The 26711-nt window shown below is 37.9% G+C and overlaps 1 protein-coding gene across 2 annotated transcripts in view; it reads left to right on the plus strand.

Annotated features, from left to right (window-relative positions):
- LOC112045687 (protein slit) overlaps positions 1-26711 on the plus strand; it is a 142527-nt gene that overhangs the window by 91907 nt on the left and 23909 nt on the right. For both annotated transcript variants that reach the window (XM_052889563.1, XM_052889564.1), the window contains 14 exons: positions 1009-1152; positions 1814-1975; positions 7742-7812; positions 10084-10225; positions 11586-11729; positions 12793-12864; positions 13737-13808; positions 14870-14941; positions 16332-16495; positions 19575-19728; positions 19841-19932; positions 21839-21965; positions 23157-23228; positions 25905-26065. In XM_052889563.1, the coding sequence (XP_052745523.1) occupies positions 1009-1152; positions 1814-1975; positions 7742-7812; positions 10084-10225; positions 11586-11729; positions 12793-12864; positions 13737-13808; positions 14870-14941; positions 16332-16495; positions 19575-19728; positions 19841-19932; positions 21839-21965; positions 23157-23228; positions 25905-26065 (1649 nt within the window). The remainder of the gene's footprint in view (positions 1-1008; positions 1153-1813; positions 1976-7741; positions 7813-10083; positions 10226-11585; positions 11730-12792; positions 12865-13736; positions 13809-14869; positions 14942-16331; positions 16496-19574; positions 19729-19840; positions 19933-21838; positions 21966-23156; positions 23229-25904; positions 26066-26711) is intronic.

A 26711-nucleotide genomic window follows, 5' to 3' on the forward strand; every position in this document is an offset into this window, starting at 1 on the left:
TCTCCCTGATATGACACGGTGCTAAAGGAAGAATTAATTAAAATTGAAATGAAATTATTTAAAAAAAAAATTATTAAAAATAATCTGATTATAATTGTCGTGTAGAAACCGAAAAGGGGTGTGGTTTTTTATCCTCCTCCTAACAAGTTAGCCCGCTTCCATCTTAGACTGCATCATCACTTACCATCAGGTGAGATTGTAGTCAAGGGTTAACTTGTAAGGAATAATAATAAAAAAACTTTTATTTTTAACCGACTTACAAAAAGGAGGTTCTACATTCGGCTGTATGTGTGTTTTTTTTTATTTTTTAGCCGTTTCTAAAAGAACCTAGGCAATCTTGTAATTTAAACGGCTTGAATTAATAGACCACTGGCTTGGCGCCGCCTTCAAACTAATCTAAAGGTAGGACATACGATGTTATTTTTCGATTTTTAGTTTATTAGGTAGGTATCAATGATAATTTTATACTATAGATCGGTTACGTCTCTACAAAATCACCTCAAAAAGTGATCCGAAGAATAGGCTACAAATCTGAGCGCACATGGACAATTTAGTCTCTAATTCCATTATATATTTATGTAGGTCTACATAATTTTTACACTTCCTGAACAATTTGACATTGTAGACGATATTTAGGTGTTATTTGTTTTAAATAACGTTCTTTGTTGACGACAACAACTAGCATTAAGATGTGGAAATTTCCACTTTTAAGCGCCTCATTTTTCATGCGCTAGTAACACATCTAACAGTATTTAACATCATTGGTAGGTATAGGTTAATATTGGAATATTTAGTATTGGAAGTCGGTTGAGTTTTTTTCATTATTATTACAAATTTTTGTTTATTAAAGTATTAACTAGTTAATATTGACTTATTTTCCCGAATTAAAATCAATATAGGTACTCAAAGGTAGTCAAATACCCTATTACGTATTGTATATCCACAATGTTGTTTCTGCATTACATATAGGTATAAACCGTTGCTTACTCCTTTATATGACATCCCCAGGGACCTCAGCCGCAATGAGCTGACAGCGATCAGCAGACGAACCTTCCGAGGACTCACAGCCTTGAAGAGTCTCCACCTGGACGGAAACCAGCTCAAGTGTATCGATGAGAAGGCGCTGGAACACCTCAAGAGTTTGGAAGTTCTGTAAGTATAACAATCCCACTTTCGAAAAATACCATAATTTTTTACTGAATGCGATCTCGGCTAATGTACTATGTAAGCTGTAGCATGGTGCGGGTGACAGTTGTCATATGACGTACATAGTACGTACTATTATCAAATTCAAATTCAAAATTCATTAATATTTATTAGGCTTAGCTTATAAACACTTTTGAAATGTCAAGTTATGTCATAATTTAATTTAATCTAATGGTGGTAATAATAGTTAAAACTTAAAATTAAAGTTACAATGGTTCAAAATGCGCCTTGATCCGAGAAGAGCCGTATCGCGACAAACTTTCAAGAATCAAACGATCTGTCACCCGCACCATGCTATAGCGCACGAACTGTAAGTGTTGTTTTGTATTTTATAATGCGACCTAGGATTCGAACCCAGGACCTCTCGCGGCCACATAAGCTAACTACTGGACCAAGGACCAACTAAACCAACTTTTGGAACCCTCGTAACTTTAATTTTAAGTTTTCGACTTTACTTACCACCATTACCTTAATCATGACATATCTTGACGTTTAAAAGTGCTTGTAAACTAGAGCCTAATTGAAAGAAATATTTTTTAAATAAAAATAAAAATACGCAATCTTTTTTTTTATTTTACTAATTTCTTATTATAATCCAATATTTCAGGACGCTCAACAACAACAACCTGACGTACCTGTCGCTGGAAGCCGCGTCAGTCGCGCGGCTGCACACGCTGCGACTGACGGACAACCCGCTGGTGTGCGACTGTCGTGTCGCGCGTCTGGCGGCGTCGGTGCGCGCGGCCGGCATCTTGGGAGTTGGAGCCAGGTACAGTAGAGAAAAGAGACGAATTGATGATACACGTAGTAGCCTGAAATCTATCGCCACGATAGTGTTATGTGTGAGTGTTAGTTGAGGTGGTGAGTAGTGGGAGGTCGAGTGCTGGCTATGGCCTTGTACACAAAACTGCGATGCGACGCGACGCGAATTCGCAACGCAGAAAATTACGACACGAATTGCTGCGATGCGATTTCGTGCGGCAAAGCGACTCCCAGGGTGACCATACGACAACCGTCAACCGTACTAAACGTATTTTGAATCGAAAACTAGGTCGTGACATGGATCGTAAAAGATCGTAAAAGTGTGCACTTCTGTTATTGCTTAGGAGACCGTACTAAAAATGGCGTCAACAAATGTGACGAAACATCGCAGGAGTGCGCGTTGCGAATCAATTCGCAAGTTCTTGCGATGCGTTGTGCGAGCTCGTAGATTTTTACGATGGGATGTCACATCGCAGTTTTGTGTACAAGCCCTATATAGACGACTAGCTAATTCTTGTAGTGGTATTCGATCCGTCTACACCTTTTGGTGGATCCTCCGTGAATTATTTTAGGACATGCGGGAAGAATGACTTGAGTGGAGAAGGGATTGTTGACTAGTTTTAAAAGACGTCTTTATCAGTCGCGTGCGCACATCGCTGCGCATCGTACGCGTTTCGAGCGAAGTGACGAAAATGGCAAATGTAGTGAAGTGCAATAATTGTAATATAGTGATCAATGAATTATTAGCATACATACAAAATAAAATATCGATTGCTGACGAAGTTAGTTTGATACGAATTTGTGCTTCGGCTTTCTCAAACGAGCAAATTGAGAAAGCGAATAATTTGCTCTTTGAGTCGTTGCCATCGGATGTGCGAAAGAGCGTGCGCAAAGGAAAAGGCAAGGAGAACCGCCTAATAAGCGACATAATAAATGTCTTTAAAGTGTCCGAGCCAGATGTCTTACCAGTGTTTGTGGCCCGAGAGCTGGAAAAACTGCCACCTATAACATTTGACCATCTGGATGTGTCGAAACTACTCAAGGACTTGTTGATCCTACAGGAGGAGGTTAAACACATTAAATCTACATATGTGACAGTGGAGCAGCTTGAAGAGACGAAAAGAGAGGGCCTGAAAGAAAAGCTTACGCCCCCATCTTTTTCGGCCGTAAATGTAAATTTGAAAAGGGGAGCGTACCGGGATAGTGGACCGATAGGACTGCCTCACTTAGATGACACCATTGTATCTAATCACTTAGATCAGTCAAACTGTGAGGCATCATCCCCGAAAGATAAAATTTTAAGCTACCGGAGTATTAACTTAAAAGATTTTGAGGGTAGTAAAGTATCGTTTCAAAGCAACATATTTCAAGCGAACGATTACGTCACGCGATGTAACGGTCGCAGCGGATCGGTACCCGACGGCGGCGCAGGCGCAGGCGACGGTGCGGGCGGCGGGGCAGCTATTACGTCATCACGTCATAAGGTGACTCGCAAGCCGAGCGATCGGCCGACTGAGACAGAGCAAACAAGAACTTATGCCGCTATTGTTACAGTCCCAAACACGAATGAAGGCTGGACGGTGGTGCAGAAAAAATCAACTAAGTTGAAAAATCGATTTATCGGAAAAAGAGGGCAGGCGTTAGTGGAATCTGATGAAAAATTTAGGGCTGCTGACAAAAAAAATCCGGTATTTATAACGAACGTCCATAAGGACACGTCTGAACAAGATATTATGAATTATATCTCACGAAAAACAAATGAGAACGTAATCTTAGAAAAGCTACTGATCAAAAGAAATTGTGAACATGATGCATATAAGTTTTATGTGTCTGAAAGTAGGCTTCCGCTGTACTTGGACGAGAGTCTTTGGCCAAACGGCATTGTATTTCGGAGGTTCGTGACCTTCAAACATAAGCGTGAATCCTCATATAAGGAGGTTACAGCGAGTAAAAATAACAAAATAACCATTAATGGATAAAAGCCTATGTAAATTTATCTCATTTAACTGTAAGAGTGTGAAACGTTCGGCGCAAGGAATATATGAGCTAAGCAGAGCAGCTGATATAATTGCATTGCAAGAAACCTGGTTGCTGCCGGATGAATTAACTTTCCTCGACACAATAAGTGAGGATTTCAGCGCAACCGGAGTGTCTGCAGTGGACACATCCGCTGGTATCGTCCGTGGAAGGCCGTTCGGAGGAGTCGCGCTGCTATGGAGGCGTAGTATTTTCCAGAATGTGACAGTGATACAGTGCGATAACCCACGTATATGTGCCATTAAAGTGTCATTACAAGATAAATCGTTTTTAGTGCTAAGTGTATATATGCCCACTGACGCAGTGGCCAATCTAATGGATTTCACAGACGTGCTTGGTTCGGTGAGTGCTATTATAGATGCATACAGTGAAAACAGTGTATATATATTAGGGGATTTTAATGCGCACCCGTCTGAGTTGTTTTTTCACGAACTTTCTAAATTCGGCAGTGAGCAGAAATGGACTTGCATAGATACCGAAATACTAGGTTTACAATCTGACACCTATACTTTTATAAGTGAAGTTCATGGCTCCAAGCGGTGGCTCGATCATTGTTTAGTTACTGAGGCCGCGGTTGAGTCAGTGTATAATGCTTTTGTTTCTTATGACGTTTTGTGGTCCGACCACTTTCCTCTGGTGATAGAATGCAATTTAAATGGAATAGTACCTAAAAGAAGTATTACGAACAACTCTCTGAATACAACAACATATTGGGGGGAGAGAAACCAACAACAGATATTCACATACCAGAGGGAATGTCATGAGAGACTGAAGCTAATAGACTTTCCACGTGAGCTGCGCGATTGTTGTGATCGTGCTTGCAATGACGTTGTACATAGATCTGTGATTTCGAAATTGTACAGCGACATCGTTAATGCCTTAACGGAATCATCCGTGATTGGTCATGAAAGCGGGAGGCGTGTAGTAAAGAAGACCGTTATAGGCTGGAATAAGTACGTCGCGAGCGCACACGAGGAGGCCAGGCACAAATTCTCGATATGGTTGTGGTACGGTAAACCAATGGTAGGTCGCTTTTACCTTGACATGTGCGAGACTAGAAGAATTTTCAAATCCCGTCTAAAATGGTGTCAAGATCATGAACATCAAATAAAAATGGACATTCTGGCCTCATATCATTCCAAAAATAATTTTCGTGGTTTCTGGAAAAACACCAATAAAATGAATAACAGGCCAGCCCTCCCCGTGAGCGTCAGTGGTGTGTGTGAGCCCGTTAATATTTCGAATCTCTTTGTGGATCATTTTTCTGTACAATCGCCTCTCAGCCTCTCTCAACCAGCAGTGTTTAGTGCTGAGATCAACGAAAAGATGGGGATTGTATTTAAATGTGCAGATGTAGCGCATACTATTAAAAATATGACAAGAGGTAAATCCCCCGGTCATGATGGTCTCAGCATCGAGCATTTACAATATGCTGGCTCACATCTACCCAGAGTGCTGACCATGCTCTATAACATTTGTATTAGTCACAGTTTTATGCCAAGGGAGATGATGCGTACCATAGTAGTGCCTATTGTGAAAAATAAAACTGGTGACTTATCGGATAAAAACAATTACAGGCCTATTTCATTAGCTACTATAGTCGCTAAGGTGTTTGATAGTTTGCTTAACACTCAAGTAAATAAGCTAGTTAAGCCTCATGACAACCAGTTTGGTTTTCGTCCAGGGCTGTCAACAGAAAGTGCAGTATTGAGTCTTAAGCATACTGTCAAATACTATGCTAGGCGTAAAACTCCAGTGTATGCCTGCTTTCTAGATCTTTCTAGGGCATTTGACCTGGTTTCTTACGATATCTTGTGGGGGAAGCTAGAAGCAGTTAAAGCACCACCCGAACTCACCAATATATTTAAATTTTGGTACAGAAACCAGGTCAATTATGTCCGATGGGCGGGAACGTTATCACGTCCCTATGGGTTGGAGTGTGGAGTCAGACAGGGTGGGCTAAGTTCTACGACGCTTTTCAACCTATATATTGACGAGTTGCTGGGTGAGCTCAGCGGTACCAGAATCGGCTGTTACATTGACGGGGTTTGTGTAAATAACATAAGCTACGCCGATGACATGGTGCTGCTGAGTGCATCACTTTGTGGCCTGCGTAAGCTGTTGGCAATATGTGAGGCTTATGTGGAAAGGCACGGGTTAATTTATAATGCCAAGAAAAGCGAAGTGATGGTCTTTGAGGCTGAGGGAAAGTTACCAAGTAACGTTCCATCGCTTGTACTAAATGGGACAATTTTGAAACAAGTTCACCAATTTAAATATCTAGGACATATTTTGACCCCCGACCTCAAGGACGACACGGATATTGAAAGGGAGCGGAGAGCATTGTCAGTTAGAGCTAACATGCTTGCACGCAGGTTTGCACGTTGCTCACAGCAAGTTAAGGCAACATTATTTAAGGCCTATTGCACTATTTTTTACACATGCAGCCTGTGGGCAAAATATACACAAAGATCGTACAATGCTCTCCGTATCCAGTACAATAATGCATTCAGGGCTATTATGGGGCTACCTCGTTACTGTAGCGCGTCAGGGATGTTCGCGGAAGCAAGAGTTGATTGCTTTTATGCAACAATGCGCAAAAGATGCGGATCCCTGGTGCGAAGGCTGCGAGGCAGTACCAACAGCATTTTGGCAGTAATCGCCAGCAGACTAGACTGCACCTACGTGAACCACTGTTGTGGCGTTTCTAATGGAATGACATAGCACTGGTTCTCGTAAATACAATAGGTTTTAAGTAACTAACATAGATAATAAGAAATATTGTTATTTACTAATTTTTAGGTTTAGGTATACACAATTAACATACTTATAAGAGAATTTTACTAACAAAATGAGTCTTGGTTACTTTAAATAAATGAATTATTATTATTATTATTATTATTATTATTATATTATTTATCCCTACATACAACGGTCACAAGTCTGGGACTTCACTCAAGGTACTCTGCCACTCGAAGGTTTATTGGTCACATTTTTTGTGGGAATTGTTAGACCTTATGTTCCCATTTAATAATCGTGATTTTCCTTTTAAGAATTTAAAGGGCAAATCCTTTTGATGTTACCCGTTTTTCTGTCACAGACAGTGCCGGATTAAGGTTACTTGTGTGTCCTAAGAAATCTTCCCTTAGGGACCCTCCTATCCTTATGTGAACTACAATACAACACAGTATCAATCAACAACAATAACTTAAAACGCGTAAATATGGGGGGGTACTTATGGGGGGTAAGATGGAAAGTTGAAAAAAAATTTTCTTTTTTCTCGGTTGTCTCTGGTGCTCCCCTAGACGAGATGCCCTAAGCCACGTCCACCAAATGTCGGTATAAGTGCTCATCAACCTATCTGTTCTGTTCTCTCATCATTCATTAGGATGACATGGACGTGATCTGATGATGGACCTAGAAGGTGGCCATAGGAACTCCGTAATAAAACTGCACAAGTACAACGAGTCTGGGCTCGTTTGATTCGTCTTTTCGAGTCCTAAATGGTAGACCATCTACCACAGAAGAAAAATAACTTTCTTTAACGTTAACCACTCACGGTCTGATACACCTATGTGCATGACGGCTCGTCTTAAAGCAAAATTCACGACCAACATACGATGAGTTTTACCGGACGTCATGCCGGTAGCGCTGCAGACTTGTGAGTATATCGGTGGCTAGCTTAATGTTAAATGTATTCTGTGGTGTGTAAGGTTGTTATGGCATGGTGTTCCAGGTGCCAGGCGCCGGTGACGCTGCGAGGAGCGCTGCTCACAGAGTTGGACGCCCACGAGCTGATATGCAATGGTAACACATTTTGTATTCTACTATCGGACGCCTGTGATTTTGTCCTCCTTTAGACCTCCTTAATTTTAGCAGACTTCTACCAACTATAAACTTGCTTTCGACCAAATTTCATCTTTGTAATCAAGCGTTATTCGATACTAGCGTACGCCCGCGACGCGCGCGTTTTTAACAAATCCCTCGGGAACCATGGATTTTTCCGGGACAAAAAGTAGCTTATGTGTTAATCCAGGCTATAATGTATCTCAATACCAAATTTCAGCTAATTCGGTCCAGTAGTCGAGGCGTGAAAGAGTAACAAACATTCATATTATCAAAATCATCAGTTTTCGCAAATCTCGGGAAACCATGGATTTTTTGAGATAAAAAGTAGCATGTGTTAATCCAGAGTAAAATCTATTTCCATTCCAAATTTCAGCCAAATCGCTTCAGTAGTAGCGGCGTTAAAGAGTAACAAACATCCAAACAAATTTTCGCGTTTATAATATTACCACAGAAAACATATTATGTAGATTAGTAGGATAGATCACTGAACTTCATCATCATCACCATCATCATCATATCAGCCGATGGACGTCCACTGCAGGACATAGGCCTTTTGTAAGGATTTCCTAACATCACGATACTGAGCCACCTGCATCCAGCGAATCCCTGCGACTCGCTTGATGTCTTCAGTCCACCTAGTGGGGGGTTGGCCAACACTGCGCTTACTAGTACGGGGTCGCCATTCCAGCACTTTGGGACCCCAACGTCCATCGGCTCTTCGAACTATGTGCCCCGCCCAGTGCCACTTCAGCTTCGCAACTCGTTGAGCTATGTCGGTGACTTTGGTTCTTCTGGGGATCTCCTCATTTCTGATTCGATCACGCAGAGATACTCCTAACATAGCTCGTTCCATCGCCCGCTGTGTGACTCTGAGCCTTCTTATGAGGCCCATAGTTAGTCACAGAACTTAGAGCACTTTAACCATTCGCTGCCCGCGAGTATTTTATCGGTGAGCCCGTCTGCGTTGAAGAAGCCGACAGTCAGGGAATGCGGTTTTAATCTACTTCAAAAAAGTTTGTACTTCAAAAAAGAGCAATTCGAGCAATATATCAATTAAAATCACGCGAGTCCCTTCGTCAAAAGTTTAAAGAAATAGGTATACTAACAGTAGCCTGTCAATATATATATATATATATATATAACAGTATGAAAGAAAGAAAGAAAGAAAATTATTTTATTTGGACACACACACACATAATACACAAAAGACAACAAATACCTAAAACAAAAGACAGAAATTTTAAAAATATAGTAAACTAATAATTTAAAGATATTAAACTAATGATTAAATTAAATCCAAAAAAATGATGTGTGTGGTACCAAAATGGTCTCCACTCAGCATGTGCTACGCTAGTGATGGATGCACCAGCGCAGCGCTGGTCTTCCGTGGAACCATGTGGTGACGCGGGCGGAAACAAGAAGAAGTGTTACTAATTGATAATTAATAATAAGAACATAATAAATAATTATATATATATATACCTTTATAATAATATTTATATATATATATAGTGTGTTAAATAAATTATTAGTAGTTGTCAGTGAGAAATACAATATAGAGTAGAAATAAATAAAATTAAATTATTGGGTCCTCAAAACCTTCCCGGAGACTATTTAATATTAATTAATTAAAGAGGGTAGGTGAGGAGCCTGGGATTGGAGACTGTTACTTACCCTGCTGTTGTAAAAGTAAAAGGTTTTTTACCGATTTCCTAAACCAGGCTTTGGACTTACTGACATTGCGCATGGGGGGAGGTAGATTATTCCAGCACTTGGTGGCAGCGTATCTAAAACTACCCCGAAACGCAGCAGTAAAGTGTTGAGTATAGTATATGTAAGACAAAATATTAATTTGTACAAACGAAAAGGAGATTTAAACCCACGTCTTACTAGACACGGGCATAAGTTAGTTATTTCTGCATATCGTCTTCAAAGAGTAAAAAAATCTTTTGTAGGTTTGGGTGTACTGTTCTATAATAAGATCCCCAAGACTGTGATGGACCTGCCAATGCATAGCTTTAAGCAATGTGTTAAAAAACATTTACTTAGTCGAGGGTACTACAACATTGATGAGTTGCAGAGCATGATACTGTGCTCGCCTATTGTCCTTAGTTTACTTCATATTTCTTTACATGTCACGTAACGGATACGATGGGCGACCGGTCGTCCATTTAGGAGTCAAATGGTTAAATAGATAAAACTTAAACATTAAGTGTATCTCTGGTACAGGTCCTACGACGGCGGTGACCCTGGAGTGTTCGGCCGAGCCTCGCTGCCCGCCACCGTGCCGCTGCTCGCCCGACGGCACGGTGGACTGTCGCGAGAAGCTGCTCTCGGAGCTTCCCAGCATCCCGCACCGAGCCACCGAGATGTGAGATCTTTTTATTGCATAACTAGCAGACGCCCGCGATTTCTTTTGTGTGAAAATCAGTCAAAAATCAAAGAAAGTTTATCTTCCAGCAGTATTTATATTTATGCATAGTCCACACCTAACCTAACTAACCTAACCCTCCCACAAAACCATAACTTAAAACATGAACGATTTATATTAAAAACAAAAACATTAATCCTTTTAATCTAAAAAAATAAATAAAAAAGACTTTTGAAAAACATCGAATCACACTATTTTTAGAATCAATACTAATATTTTAAAGCTGAAGAGTTTGTTTATTTGTTTGCTGGAATGCGCTAATCTCAAGAACTACTGGTCCTATTTGAAAATTATTTCAATACTAAATAGCCTATTTATCGACAAAAGCTATAGGCTATATTAACCCCGTATTTCTGCGGGAACGGGAACTACGCGAGTGAAACCGCGCGGCGTCAGCTAGTCTATAATAATTTCTGGTCTATAATAATAATTTCTGGCTAAAGGTTTCCATACTATATTTCAACCTCTATGTCATCCCTAACAATATACCATTAACCATTTTTAAAAATTTACTATTAATGGAATCAATAGAGCATATTTCCTCGACCTGCTCAGAAACAGCTCCGATTTTGATGATTTCTTTTTGTTCAGTTTTGTAAGCGACGCAATTGTATATTTTATTTGTAAATGTTTTAGCAAAATAAACTGGCCGGGCATATAACGGAACGTATAACGTTCAAGGGAAACTGTCAGTTTTGACAGATTTTTGAATACACCCAGTTCGTTAAGAATTATCCAACTGTCAACATCCCTTGCAACGCTATACGTCCCGAAGAGCTCATTTTCGCCGAATTTCTGTGTTTTTGTTTCGTCCGTTACAAGTTTGTTTTTTGATATTATTTGAAATCAGAAACCTTTTCGAGTGGGGACGGAATGATTTATATTATTTAAACAGTATATATGCTATTTATATAATAAATAAAAAAAAACAAAACACTACCGACTTCAAAAACACAAACTTATGGAGGAAACTAGCAGAAGAAAACATTATTGTATAAAAAAATAAATAAATAAATTATGTCACCGCCTTCAATATAATATTTTTGAAGTCGGTAGTAATTTAAAATTATTTATTATACAAATAGCATACAAATTTTTTTTTTAAATATAAATCAGTTCCACCCCGCACCAAAACATTTCTGATTTTAAATAACATAAAAAAAAAAACTTTAAAAATAATAATTAAAATCAGAGCTGGTTCTGAGGACTTTCTGCATAATATGCTTATTTTATGTATTCTTTGACTCCTCTATATACAACTAAACAGCTATACTGAATATGTATATCTATCTCTTTCCAGACGCCTAGAACAGAACGAGATAACGGAGGTGGGTGCAGGCGCGTTCTCCGCAGTGAAGCGCGTGGCGCGCATCGACCTGTCAAACAACAAGATCTCCAAGATGGCCGCCGACGCCTTCAACGGACTCACGCATTTGACTTCTTTGTACGTTGAAATAATTAATAAATAAATGTATTTGGACAATACACACATCACTATATGGCTCCAAAACTGTTGATAGCTGATTTTATCTCATTACATTTATCTCATCACACTAATATTATAAAGGCGAAAGTTTGTATGTTGGTTCCCCTTTTTTTGCGGCTACTAAGCGATTTGGCTGAAAGGAGATGTTCCATTTCAAGTCCACTCTTGTACGCCGTATCATTAAAATTTAAAAAATACAAGGACTTTATTAAAATCTAAATAAGTGAATAAATCTAACGAAATAAAAAGAAATAAATAAAATTTAAACCCAAGAATTTGAGTTTTATCAAGACGGCGCCCATATAGCAACTATGACATGACAATTGACAGCAAACGTCAAATCGACTACTGCATTGAAAACGTCATCAATCCGCCATTATTACCCATATTAGTGTTGCATTTCTTGGGGGAGAATGAATATTATTTCGAAAGAAATAAAGTAAATAGATTTTTGTTTTTTTTTTTTTAATTCTTTACAAGTTAGCCCTTGACCACAATCTCACCTGATGGTAAGTGATGATGCAGTGTCTAAGATGGAAGCGGGCTAATTTCTTAGGAGGAGGATGAAAATCCACACCCCTTTCGGTTTCTACACGGCATCGTACCGGAACGCTAAATCGCTTGGCGGTACGTCTTTGCCGGTAGGGTGGTAACTAGCCACGGCCGAAGCCTCCCACCAGCCAGACCTGGACAAATTAAGAAAATCTCAGTTTGCCCAGCCGGGGATCGAACCCAGGACCTTCGTCTTGTAAATCTACCGCGCATACCACTGCGCCACGGAGGCCGTCAAATATAATCAAAAATAGTAAAAAAATATATTTTCTTTTATTTCCGCCAGGGTACTATGACTGATCCTGAGCTCCAAACTTTGGACCATCTCCTTTGGGATGAAAATCGATTTCACTATGGATTAACACATAGGCTACTTATCATCCCGGAAAATCCATGGTCTCCGCAAGATTATTATATAAATTTATTATGATAAAATACAGTTTTATTAAATACCATTTTTGTTTTCCAGAGTGCTGTATGGAAACAAAATTAAAGACTTACCTTCTGGTATATTCCACGGGCTGACATCTCTTCAACTGCTGTAAGTAAAACTTCCAAAAAAACTATAACTAAAATTAGCTTCTGTAATTTTTAGTTTTGAACACTCTGTACCCGGCGGTGCACACCTGTAGTGTAAAATTATAGCACACATATATATTTGGAAATTATGATTTTGACTGAAAACAAATAAGAAATCTAAGTAAAACTTCCAAAAAAACTAAAACTAAAATTAGCTTTTGTCATTTTTAGTTTTGAACACTCTGTACCCGGCGGTGCACACCTGTAGTGTAAAATTGTAGCACACATATATATTTGGAATTTATGATTTTGACTGAAAAAAAATGAGAAATCTAAGTAAAACTTCCAAAAAAACTATAACTAAAATTAGCTTTTGTCATTTTTAGTTTTGAACACTCTGTACCCGGCGGTGCACACCTGTAGTGTAAAATTATAGCACACATATATATTTGGAAATTATGATTTTGACTGAAAAAAAATAAGAAATCTAAGTAAAACTTCCAAAAAAACTAAAACTAAAATTAGCTTCTGTCATTTTTAGTTTTGAACACTCTGTACTCGGCGGTGCACACCTGTAGTGTAAAATTATAGCACACGTATATATTTGGAAATTATGATTTTGACTGAAAAAAAAGGGGAAATCTAAGTAAAACTTCCAAAAATACTAAAAATAAAATTAGCTTCTGTCATTTAAAATATTGAACACTCTGTACCCGGCGGTGCACACCTGTAGTGTAAAATTATAGCACACATATATATTTGGAAATTATGATTTTGACTGAAAAAAAAAAATCTTTAGTGATTCTTTAGTGTTTGGAAAAAGAACTTAATTGCCTTAATTTAGAGTTGTAAGTTGTTTATTCTTTACAACTGCTTTTTTATTTTATGTTTCAGGTTGCTGAACTCTAACGAAATCAGCTGCGTGAGGAAGGACACCTTTCGGGATTTACAGAGTCTCAAATTGCTGTTAGTAGCTCTTAAAAATGCTTATTATTAGATATTATACATATAGTAAAAAAACCAATGTCGAACAATGATTCACAACATTTGTCAGGACAACTTAATTAACAAATCAAACTGTAACCAAAATAAGACCCTGGAATGGCAGAGAATGACCTTGAGTGTAGTCACGCACTTGAGACTGTTGTGTGTAGGGTTAAGGGCGCCCTTGACTGTTAACTAACACTCCCCTTTTCCACTCAAGTCACTCTCCCCGCCAAGTAACATTAAGATTTACACAACAAGAAATGTGGACGGCTCGATCGCCACGAGCACACTGAAGCCGATCATACGACGACCGCCTTATATCGCAAGTTGTTCCCACCAACCGATCGTAACCCCTCACTAACTCCCCACTTGTTACGAAAACAAGTCGCGCCACCTTCGTCATATCTATATCAGACTACTATTTCTTACAACATAGTTATTAAATTAACAAGTGTCAAAATTGTGATGAATGAATGCCACATTTTCCGCATGTGTTGGCAATTTTCCGCGATTCCACTTCGCTACGTTACACCAGCTTCTAAAAAATCGTCTCTCTGTAATCGCTACTGTAAAACTTGACTACTGAATACCTACTGATTCAATAATTATTTTTTTGTCATTAAGATGACCGAATTAAAAAAAAATTGTCCTGTAAAAAATTTATTGTATAGTCGCAGACCAATTATAGAAGGACCTGTATCGCACTCATAGTCACGAACCAAAATGTCTGTCATTTTCTGAGGAAAACTAGCGTAGATTTGGTATATATCTTACACTAAACTAGAAGTTTTTGTCCGTTTTTTACACAACTCAATTACACAAAAAGGTATTTTTACGGAGCTCTTTAACCGACGAACACGAGTACAACTATTTAACATCGATTCTATAGAGACAGTTTTTATAATCGCCTTAGATCGTTGATCATATACCTTGACAGAAAAGTAACGTCTAGCGAGGCAGGTCCTATACAATAATTGGTCTGAGTGTATAGTTGATAAACCGAATACAGTTAAGTTTATAGTCATTGTGAAATGTTCCAGATCGCTGTACGACAACAACATACGATCGCTGCCGAATGGGACGTTCGACTCGCTCACTGGAATACAGACTTTGTAAGTTATGATTATTTCATTTATTTTGAAAAAAAAAAATACGATTATTATTCCGTGACTATGAATTGTAAGACATACTTACTAATTGTATAGGGATAATGTGTATTGCTCAGCTATACGTATTTATAATAAGTAGCCACCGCACAGTTATGACATGTCATTTTTGTCTTTTAAAAAATATTTATTGAAATTATTATTATATAAAAATTATTATTGTGTAAAAGACTTTTTAAATGACAAATTCTGAATGCAACAATAAATATAATCAGTTATGATTTTCTTATAAATTATTGACAATTTTAATTTTAATTTCTGACATTAATTTTTAATTTTTGACTTCATTTTTTTTAATTATCTGACATTGATTGATTTAATGTTGCATTACACCTGACATAGCATTTATATTGACACTGTTTAATTTTAATGGATAGTATATTAATTATTTATATTTGATGTTAAGAATGCTTCGTCAAATTATGCTTATTGTACTTGTATTTTTTTTTTTTATTTATACCATGTTCACCGATTGAATATTTAATTATTGAAATTTTGGAATTATTAGTTAGTATAATATTATTTTTAATATTCATACACCTGTCAAGGTAGAAAGTATGTATGTCTATAGCTTATTCTGTAAACCTTCTGTACTTTCTCATGAATAAATAAATTATTATTATTAATAGTTAGGTCAAAACATTTATTTTATCAAGAGTGCAATATTTTTTTTTTATTAATAAGCTTTACGGCTCTGGGTTCTGGCCCTTTTGAGCGCGAGAGACCAATAAGTTATCGATACAGCCACAGAACCATAATAAAGTATAAAGCTAATATATAGCTTTTTTGAACGATAGAGTTTGGCTGATGAAAGTAGAAGCTGAAAATGGCTTTGGAACTTCTAAAACGCACGCCAAATTTAAAAAATTACTTAAATGAATTAAATAAAAACACGCGTTTTTATAATTTATTTAAGTTGTTTTTAATTTGTGAATACAAACTGATACTATACCTAAGTATTAAAAAACTCAATTATAGTATAAGTATTAAAAAACTCAATTATTCCAATATTTGCACTATAATTTTGAGAATTTACTCCCGATTTTTTTTAAGTTGCCGGGAGACTAGATCGTAATTTGCTGGTCGATACAGCAAATGTCTATCGTACGACAATCGATTTTGAACTCTATGGAGTAGGCATCTAGTCACATCCCTTTGGTTCATACAGATCATAAATATTTAACGAAACACAAAAATATTCTATTTTGAACTCTGTCGTCTAGGCATCTAGGTTAAAATCCGTTTGTCGATACATCTATTTAATTATGTTACTGTAGTTTCTATTATTGCAGTAGTGTGTAGTGTACGTTAATCAATTTTGAACTCTATGTCACAGACATTTGGGTCGCAATCCGTTCGCCTGTGACTGCTCGCTGCGCTGGCTAGCGGCGTACCTCCGTAGGAACCCCATAGAGACGTCGGGTGCCAAGTGCGAGTCGCCCAAACGTATGAACAGGAAGAGGATCGACGCTCTCAGGGAGGACAACTTCAAGTGCAAACGTAAGCTGCCCTCTTGATTTTTACGTGCTGGGTATATTTTCATACTATGTATGCGAATGAAACACAAAGCTACCAACAGATGGCGCTGGATCATTTTATATCGCGCTTCAAGAATAATAAATGTTATCCAATAACCATGAATGTGTAAAATGAAACACAAAGCTACCAACAGATGGCGCTGGATCATTTTATATCGCGCTTCAAGAATAATAAATGTTATCCAATAACCATGAATGTGTAAAATGAAACACAAAGTTGCCAACAGATGGCGGTGTATCATTTTATATCGCGCTTCAAGAATTGTTATCCAATATTATTGAAACACTCAGTGTATGCTCAGAGTGCCCTGAAAACCCTATCTTAAAGTATTGGCTTACCGTGCATCGCGATAGGAACAACAAATGAAAAAAATGTAAATACCTAATTAATTAATTAATATTTATATTATTAGGTACTTTTTTATACTCTCTCATTTATTTATTACTTCTTTTTTTAAATTTTTAACAATATAAGTATAAAATACAAAACATTATTAAAAATTTTTAAAAAAAATCCTCCCTCCCGCTGCGGGACATTTGAGTGTCCAAGCAACCGGTGGTCAGGGCTCCAGAGTGAGGAACCTCCTCACAATACGCGCCGTCTCAAGAATCACTGCCTTTTGTATCCGACTCTTGATCCAACAGTTAAGCGAAAGCTTCTTAAGGTGTTGGTCGAAGCTTTTCGCTATAAGACCATTGACTGAAACAACTATCGGAACAATAATAGTTGACTCAACATTCCACATGGCGGTAATCTCGTGAGCAAGGTCCAAGTATTTTGATACTTTTTCCTTTTCGGCTTTAACCAGATTATCGTCATGTGGAACAGTAATATCAACAATTATTGCACGACGCACTGACCGATCGACTAGCATTATATCAGGTCTATTGGCTACAATATACCTGTCAGTGATAATCGTTCGGTCCCAGTAGAGCAATGCACTGCTATTTTCAAGAACTGACGCTGGGTCGTACCTATAGTAAGGCATCTCAAAATCGATAAGGCCATTTTGAAGAGCAAGCTGTTGGTGGATTATCTTGGCTACTTTATTATTATTATTTGTATATTATCTGTGTATTTTAAATGGGTGTATAACCTGAAATAAATAATAATTATTATTATTATTCAAATGAATTAAACTCTCACGCCCAGTGCAAAATAAATATATATAAAAATCCAAAGGGAACATAAATAAACTTACTTAAATACGCAAAATAAATAAACTTAAATATACATTACATAAATACATATATGCACCGGGCAAAGGATTCACCCCGGCAGGGAGACCAAACGGCCGGGGGTCATGAGTGTGTTCGATAAATCACAAACCTGCTAATAGATGGCGGTGCATCATTTTATATCGCGCTTCAAGAATTGTTATCCTATACCCATGGATGTGTTAAATAAAACAAACCTGCCAATAGATGGCGCTGCATTTTTCTATATCGCGCTTCAAGAATTCTTATCCAATACCTATAAGGTATTGAAATTTAGATTAAACATTTGAAATTAAATATCATTGTGTTCTCACAATAACTATTTTTGACACGGATACTACCTATATGGATTGGTATCCGGAAATTTGCTAATAGATTAAAGATTAGACAACTATAATTTATATTTATTATTAATAATATTAATTATAATCTTATAGTTAATAGTTATAATGTAAAATATTTTAATATATAAAATAAAAAATTCTCGTGTCACAATTTTCGTTGCCATGCTCCTCCGAAACGGCTTGAGCTTGTGCTTGACCGATTTGGATGAAATTTTTTGTGCTTATCCGGTATCTATGAGAATAGGCCAACATCTATTTTTTATACCCCTAAGGGTAGAGTAGTGGTAGGGTAGGGGTAGTTGAAAGTTTACATTCAGTTTCACGCGGACGAAGTCGCGGGCGTCCGCTAGTAATATATATTATTAAAATATAATAATTAACAAATAATTAATTTATTTATATTTTATATATATACTTTTTTCTCTCTTATTATTTGATTTTGACAATTTTTGATATGTCACAGACATAAATAATTATATTAATTAATTAAATAAATAAATTATTTATTTAAATAATTAATGTAATATTATTTTTTAACCGAATTAAAAAAAAATGAGGTTTCTCAATTCGACCGTTTATACCCCATTTAAAGAATGTTACAAACTTACAAACTTTACCTCTTTATAATGTTAGTATAGATAATATTAATTTACGTAATGGTTGTTAGTGTTAAATTTTGAAATATAAATTATCATAATAGTTTGTATACGCGAATGTCAAGGAGACTCGTGACTTTTTTCCCAAGGGTTTCAACAGCTTCACCACGCTGCTTGTAAATACTCATTCTGGGTATTCTTTATTCTGTGATCTTAGCTCTTTAAATTAGTTTAGACCATCGATATAAATCGTTAGATGGGCCCCTCCATACTCAAGAACGCACAATTTTATGTCATTACCCAAAGACGTGCACGCACATCTTATCTTAGTATGTAACATGCTCATGCTGTGAGTGGACGTGGACTTGAAAAAATATTACTGTTTTTTTTAATCCCTTAATTATGCCTTCGTGTTCATTTTGGAAGTGTAAAAACACAAGCCACATAAGTAAAGAGAAATGTGTTACGAGCTCAGACCAATTATAGAAGGACCTGTATCGCACCCTTAATCACAAACGAAATTTTCTGTCATTTTCTGAGGAATAGGAGCTTAGATTTGGTATATATCTTATACTAAACTAGAAGTTTTTGCCCGTTTTTACACCATTCAACTACACAAAAAGGTATTCTTACAGAGCTTTTTAACCGACGAACACGATTACAACTATGAAACATCGATACTATAGAGACAGTTTTTATAATCGCATTAGATCATAGATCATATACTTTGACAGAGAGTTAAGGTCTAGCGAGGCAGGTCCTATACAATAATTGGTCTGAGTGATGACGTACTCAATGTGCGAAACCAATGACAATTCCGCGACGCTTTGAGGCCCATCTAACGATCTACGATCGATGGTACTACCTTTGCGTACGTTTCCAGCGGGCGAGGAGACGACGGAGGCGTGCGGCGACGAGCCGCCGTGCCCCGACGCGTGCGCGTGCTCGCGCGCGTTAGTGCGCGGCGTGCGCGTCGCGTGCGCGCGTGCTCGGCTCGCCGACGTGCCGCGCGACCTGCCGCTCACCACCGTCGCGCTGTGAGTACTAGTTATGAATGGGGATGATGACTAGGTTTGAATATATTGATTTTTATGATACATTCGGGTAAATAAGACTATGAGGAAGTGATCTGACTGTAACTTTTGCCAGGATAATGCCAGACAACAACTTGGGCCAGATCAAGTCGGACGGCCTGTTCGGCCGGCTGCCGGACCTCACCAAACTGGATTTCCGGAACAATGGTGAGATATTCCCATTAATCAGTGAAAGACTCATGAGACGTGCCACGAAGTACCTTGAGACGCTAGAAAGACAAATGTCGACCAGCAAACGCGCAAAAGCGCAACACAATAATATTTACTTAGTCGAGGTTACTACACTATTGATGAGTTCCTTAAAGATAAAAGCACTTGGAGGCCGTTGGATCAGCTTCCACCTTCACACAGGAAGTAAAACTATAAGAAATTGTAATGTTATCATCAATTGTAAATTATAATACTGTATGATTTTTTAAAAAGAGCAAATTTTGAGTTTCTTGCCGGTTTCTTCTCAGAACCTGCCTTCCGAACCGGTGGTAGAATCTTTACAAATAGTCAACTGACGTGTCAAAAGTGCTTGTAAACTGAGCCTACTTGAAATGAATGATTTTTGATTTTGATTTTGAATTGTATTCTAGACTATAGATCGGTTACGTTCCTACAAGATATGTGTATATACTTTTTACACTTCCTGAACACACAACTCGACATTGTAGATAATATTTAGGTATTATTTGTTTAAATAACGGTCTTTGTTGACCACCACTAACATTGAGTTGTGTATTCCTCTTTTGACCGCCTCATTTTTCATACGCCCATAACACATCTAACACTATTTAATATAATTGACGCAAACGATTATATCGCCCTCTTTTGTTGCGTTAGGACGAAAGAGAGAACGGTATTTCTGAATGATTACGCTATTGGTTGACATTATTTGTCTTTCTCTCGGCTTAGGATATGTCGTAATGCGCAATAGATAACTTGTTGCGGCAATTTATGGAACATTTTTTTAAGAGTGTGCTCTGAACCTTGTCATGGTTACAAAATAATTCAAATAGATGGAAACATGGTTTGATGATCAAGTTCGAATATACAGGGTGCTCGGGAGCATTTCCCAACACTATAGTTCCCGTTATATTCTTTAGGGAAAAATAATTATAAATTACTAAGGAACATGTGGTTTAAAATGAATATTTTCGCTTTAAAAATATTTCTTTTGTAAATAGATCTTCAATTGTGTCCCTTATATTGCATCCTTTATATTATGACCTAACCAACTTTAATCTATACTAATATTATAAAGCTGAAGAGTTTGTTTGTTTGAACGCGCTAATCTCAGGAACTACTGGCCCGATTTGAAAAATTCTTTAGTGTTATATAGCCCATTTATCGAGGAAGGCTATAGGCTATATTTTATCCCCGTATTCCTATGGGAACGGAAACCATACGGGTGATACCGCGCGGCGTCTACTAGTCATTGATAAATATCATGAAGTAGCTTACTAGTACTAGTGAAGTGCGGGGTGCCAGTTGAAATATCTCGTCGATATCGACAGCTTTACCACTACGATTACGTGTTTTAAAATGAAAAGATAGATAAACTAATAATTCCTTTATCGAGGATAAAGGAATTATTATTGGAGAGTTGGAATTATTTGAATTAATTTTTTTCTAATGAGAAAGAATACAATAAGGAACTTAAGCTAACTTATCCTAATAACTATACAAATCATACCCAAATCAAATTAAAAATTAGTATAACTGGACTTGTCAACACCTCGAAGTTATAGGAAACACTCCCGAGCACCCTGTATAATGTGTGATCTCCGTGCTCATATTTAAATCCAAGACAACGGCCATTCTTAGAGTACCTATTAGCCTTCTTGGTTGCCACAAATACCTATTATGCTAGCGACAAACGGTCATTATTATTCTTACGTTTCTGTAGCATCCACGACTATAATTGATCGTGTGTTCATCACTGCGTACATGACTTGTAGAGTATGGGTACTGCCGTTTGCTTTTCAGAAACGTGAGAATAATTGACCGTCAATGGCGACCTTTAGCCTTCTCGGTTGCCACATATACCTCAAATCTTTGGTTTCAGGAATAACCGTGATAGAGGACAACGCATTCGATGGCGCTGCGTCCATCCAGGAGCTTCTGCTGGACGGCAACCTGCTGCAGACCGTCACCGACAAGATGTTCTTCGGCCTCCACAGCCTCGCCACCCTGTGAGTCTTGCCGTGTCTTCGTACTGGCCTTCGTAACGTAACGCGTAACGGCGCTACGTAACTGGCTTCCCTTTCTCTCATGCGTACGGAAGCAGGTTTAATTTATCATATTTGTCGCGCGTCCCGAGCGAGACGCACAGTTTTTATTTATGGAATAAGCTCGCGCTTGACCACGATTTCACTTGATGGGAAGTGTAGATAAGCCTAAGGGTAACTAGGAAATGTCTATTCACTCTCATCTTAAAGATGACCAGGTTGTTAGAATTAGGTAACAGTGACTTAGGGAGAGAGTTGCATACCCTAGCCATGCGTATAAAAAACGAAGAAACAAAACGTTTCGATTTTATGTATGATTCGTTTGGTGGAGGAGAAACGCTGAATACAACTCGGTAATTTAGGGGAAAATCTGCAACGCCATAGAAGTAGGTGCGAGAGGATTACCAGCTAAATCTCTCTATAATTTGCTTAAAGACCCTACGCCCATTGGTCACAAGTCAAGGGTTGCTTGGAGATTTTTTCTCTGCCGGCACGGTTATCCATGGAATGCTAAGGTATTCGTCTCTCATTGTCAAATCATCATCATATCAGCCGATGGAGTCCACTGCAGGACATAGGCCTTTTGTAGGCACTTCCAAACATCACGATACTGAGCCGCCTGCAGCCAGCGAATGTCTGCAAAAATTACTAAAATGACTTTGTCAAATATCAAAATTTATTTATTTCAAGTACTCTTAATTTACACTTTCGAAACTTCAAAATATTATTTACTAGCTGACGCCCCGCGGTTTCACCCGCGTGGTTCCCGTTCTCGTAAGGTATGGTGATAATATATACCCTATAGCCTTCCTCGATAAATGGGCTATCTAACACTGAAAGAATTTTTCAAATCGGACCAGTAGTTCCTGAGATTAGCGCGTTCAATCAAACAAACAAACTCTTCAGCTTTATAATATTAGTATAGACTAGCGGACGCCCGCAATTTCGTCTGCGTGAAATTTACTTGTTCACCAATTCCTCGGGACCCATGGAATTTGCTTATGTGTTAATCCAGAGTTAAAATCTATTTCCATTCCAAATTTCAGTCAAATCGGTTTAGTAGTAGCGGTGTTAAAGAGTAACAAACATCCAAACATACATACAAACATCCAAACAAACTTTCGCGTTTATAACATTAGTTATTTATGTTTGCAGCTCGCTGACGGACAACAAGATTCGCTGCATCACTCCGGGCTCTTTCGACCACCTCACCATGCTCACCACACTGTGAGTACTCATATAACTGATTCTTATTATACATTTTAATTCACTCGTCTATTCTAAACTGTCGTATTTCAGAAATTCCGAATTAACATCTGTTAATATATGTGTTTTCAGCAAAAAATCTAGTGTACCTTAAACATAACTGAAGTAAAACTCTTCCTGTCAACGTCCGTTCGCCTCGCCAGATTACACTTTTCGTAACGCATTTACCAGCTCACTCTCTGTTCACGTCGATACAGCTTTTGACTCGCGATCAAGTGCCTAAGTCAGTCGCCAATAAACGATATAAGAGTGTGGTTTAATTTCAAAGCAATACCATTTCTTAATAACCTTTTTAGCTGAAGTAACAGCGTTCATTTTTTTATTTAATTTTTATTGAGTTGCGAATAGAGCGAGATTTGAAGACATGGGACATCCTTTACCTTTGCCTTTTTCTCATGTGAAAAAAATAAAATTAAAAAGCGAGAATTTAAAAAACAATTGGCGTGAATAATACACACTTGATTTTTTTTTAAATAATTGTAAATTTGTGATCGTAACTTACATATTTTTAACCGACTTCCAAAAAGGAGGAGGTTCTACGTTCGGCTGTATGTATGTTTTTTTTTTTTTTATGTATGTCCAGCGATAATTCCGTCATTTGTGGACCGATTTGGAAAATTCTTTTTTTGTTTTGAAGGGTTTGATTTCAGGGTGGTCCCATTTTTTTCATGTCAGGATCTGATGATGGCATCCTGGAGAAATTGAGGGGAACTTTCGAAAATCGTAAGGACGGCTAGTGCGTTTGTTAGTGTTTTCATAAGGTATTTTAAACCACTACAATTTTATGAAGGTCTGGAGTTAATCTGATGATGGAGCCGAAACACAGACGATGGAACTCGTCAACGATTTACAGCAGGTATCTTTTGTTTGGGCTTCATTTATTTGTATTGATGAGTACTTTCCACCTAGATGGGTTGTAACTGTATTAAAGAAGAAGAAGAAGAAGAAGGACAGTTAAGGGAACTCCTCGACGGTTCACAGTAGCTACCTTATGTTTTGACTTGATAATTTTGTATTGATGAGAACTTTCCAACCATATGAATTGTGACTGCATAGGGGGTCTGGTGATGAAGACGGGGGACAGTCACCATTCACGTTTTTCTCAATATTCATATTACGTGTGGATAAAGGGGCAGTGAAATTTTGTATATGAGTTAAGGTACCTAGTATTATAAAATTAAAATTGGGATTATAGGACTTAGATACTTATTATAAGAAAATAACGTTTCATTTGTGTTCACTCTCAGTAGGTGTGCTAACACTAAAAATTTAAAAATAAAAATTTTAATAAAAAAAATTCAACCGACTTCCAACTCGAAAATTAACCTAAACTAAAAAGCAAAAAATAACATCTTACCTATATGCTACCTTCTGATCAGTTTGAAGGCGGTGCCAATCCAGTGATGTTTTAATTTAAGCCGTTTAAATTACAAAATTTCTGTGGTCCTTTCAGAAACGGCTTTAATTAAAACATGACACTGGATTGGCACCGCCTTCAAACTGATCAGAAGGTAGCATATAGGTAAGATGTTATTTTTTGCTTTTTAGTTTAGGTTAATTTTCGAGTTGGAAGTCGGTTGAATTTTTTTTATTAAAATTTTTATTCAAATATAATTGTTATTGTTGTCTTCATCTAGTGAGAATGGTGATTCTAATTTGGAGATGGATGAAATTTTCAATCTGTTACCATCAAAGTCGAGACGCATTTACTTAAATACCTACCTAGATAAAGTGGAGAAAACGACAACGAATGGATTCACTTACGAAAGGAGTTTTTTAATTTTTTTTCCTCCCACGTTTACCTCACATACTCATTATTCACCTTCACAGTAGTCGGAAATTATGTTACCGGGTAAAAGCATCTCCCTTAATATCCAAAATTGTAGACTTTGTACATTTAATTTTCAATTAAAATAAATCATTGAATATTGTACTAAACTATTTTATTGTCTCGCAATCGTAGTGAAAAGCAGAGTGTAACACGCGGGGCTAAATCCATTATAAACTCGGTTTCTATTTAGGCGGCCCACGCCTTACGTCTCGGTCCCTAAAAATACCTCGTATATAATAAAACGGTCTTTTTAGCCCCTTGTATAACAATCTACTATTTTTACTCTTTGGAGACGATATGCAGAAATAACTAAGTTATGCCCGTGTCTAGTAAGACGTGGGTTTAAATCTCCTTTTCGTTTGTACAAATTAATATTTTGTCTTACATAGACAATACTGCTAAATATATACTAACAGGCTACTGTTAGTATACCTATTTCTTTAAACTTTTGACGAAGGGACTCGCGTGATTTTAGTTGATATATTGCTCGAATTGCTCTTTTTTGAAGTACAAATATAGATTGTATATCGGCAGCCTTGCCCCACAACAAAATACCGTAAGACATTACGCTGTGAAAGTACGCAAAATAAACAAGCCTAGCTGTATCAACATCAGTGAACTGTCTTATTTTTCTCACTGCAAATGCCGCTGAGCTAAGTTTACCAGATAGTTTTTCTATATGAGCACCCCACTGAAGTTTACAATCCAAGGTCACTCCCAGGAAAACTGTGGAATTCTCTATTTCCAGTGTTTCACCATCGATCATTATAGAAATTTTAAATTATTGACTTGTGTGTGTATGCCAGGTCGCTGGGCAACAACCCGTTGCACTGCACGTGCCACATCTCGTGGGTGGGCCCCTGGCTGCGCGGGCGCCGCCTGGCCACGGGCGCGGCGTGCGCGCACCCGCCGCCGCTGCGGGGCACGGAGCTGCAGCATCTGGAGCTCGCCGACTTCAAGTGCACACGTGAGTACATAACTGGGTTTTTAAGACTTTTTTTTATTTCTAAACTTGCTGACGCCGTGCGGTTTCGCCCGCGTAGTCCCCGTTCCCGTAGGAATACGGGGATAATATAGCCTATAGCCTTCCTCGATAAATGGGCTATCTAACACTGAAAGAATTTTTCAAATCGGACCAGTAGTTCCTGAGATTAGCGCGTTCAAACAAACAATCTCTTCAGCTTTATAATATTAATTATAATATTGACATGACTACAATCATGCCTGGTGGAAAGCAATGATGAGGTCTAGGTTGGAGCGCGCTTGCCTAGAAAATGCCTATTCACTCTTGTCTTGAAGGTGCACAAATCATTTCAATGTTAGGAAACACAGAAGCCGGAAGGGCGTTCCACATCTTCGCTGTTCTTATTAGGAACGTCGATGCGAAACGTTTTGTGCGAGTCGACTGGACATCGACAACAAAAGGATGACAATGAAAGACTAGCGGACGCCCGCGACTTCGTCCGCCCTTAGACCTCTTTAATCCAGCCCTTACAATAGTATCGCTGTAAAAATGGAGTAACTTCTCCCGTTTTCCCAACATTTCCCTTCACTGCTCTGCTCCTATTGATCGTTGCGTGATGAAAATTATATTATAACCTGCCCAGGAGTAT

Source organism: Bicyclus anynana, chromosome 26 (genome assembly GCF_947172395.1).
Source record: "Bicyclus anynana chromosome 26, ilBicAnyn1.1, whole genome shotgun sequence".
In the NCBI taxonomy this organism is placed as follows: domain Eukaryota; kingdom Metazoa; phylum Arthropoda; class Insecta; order Lepidoptera; family Nymphalidae; genus Bicyclus; species Bicyclus anynana.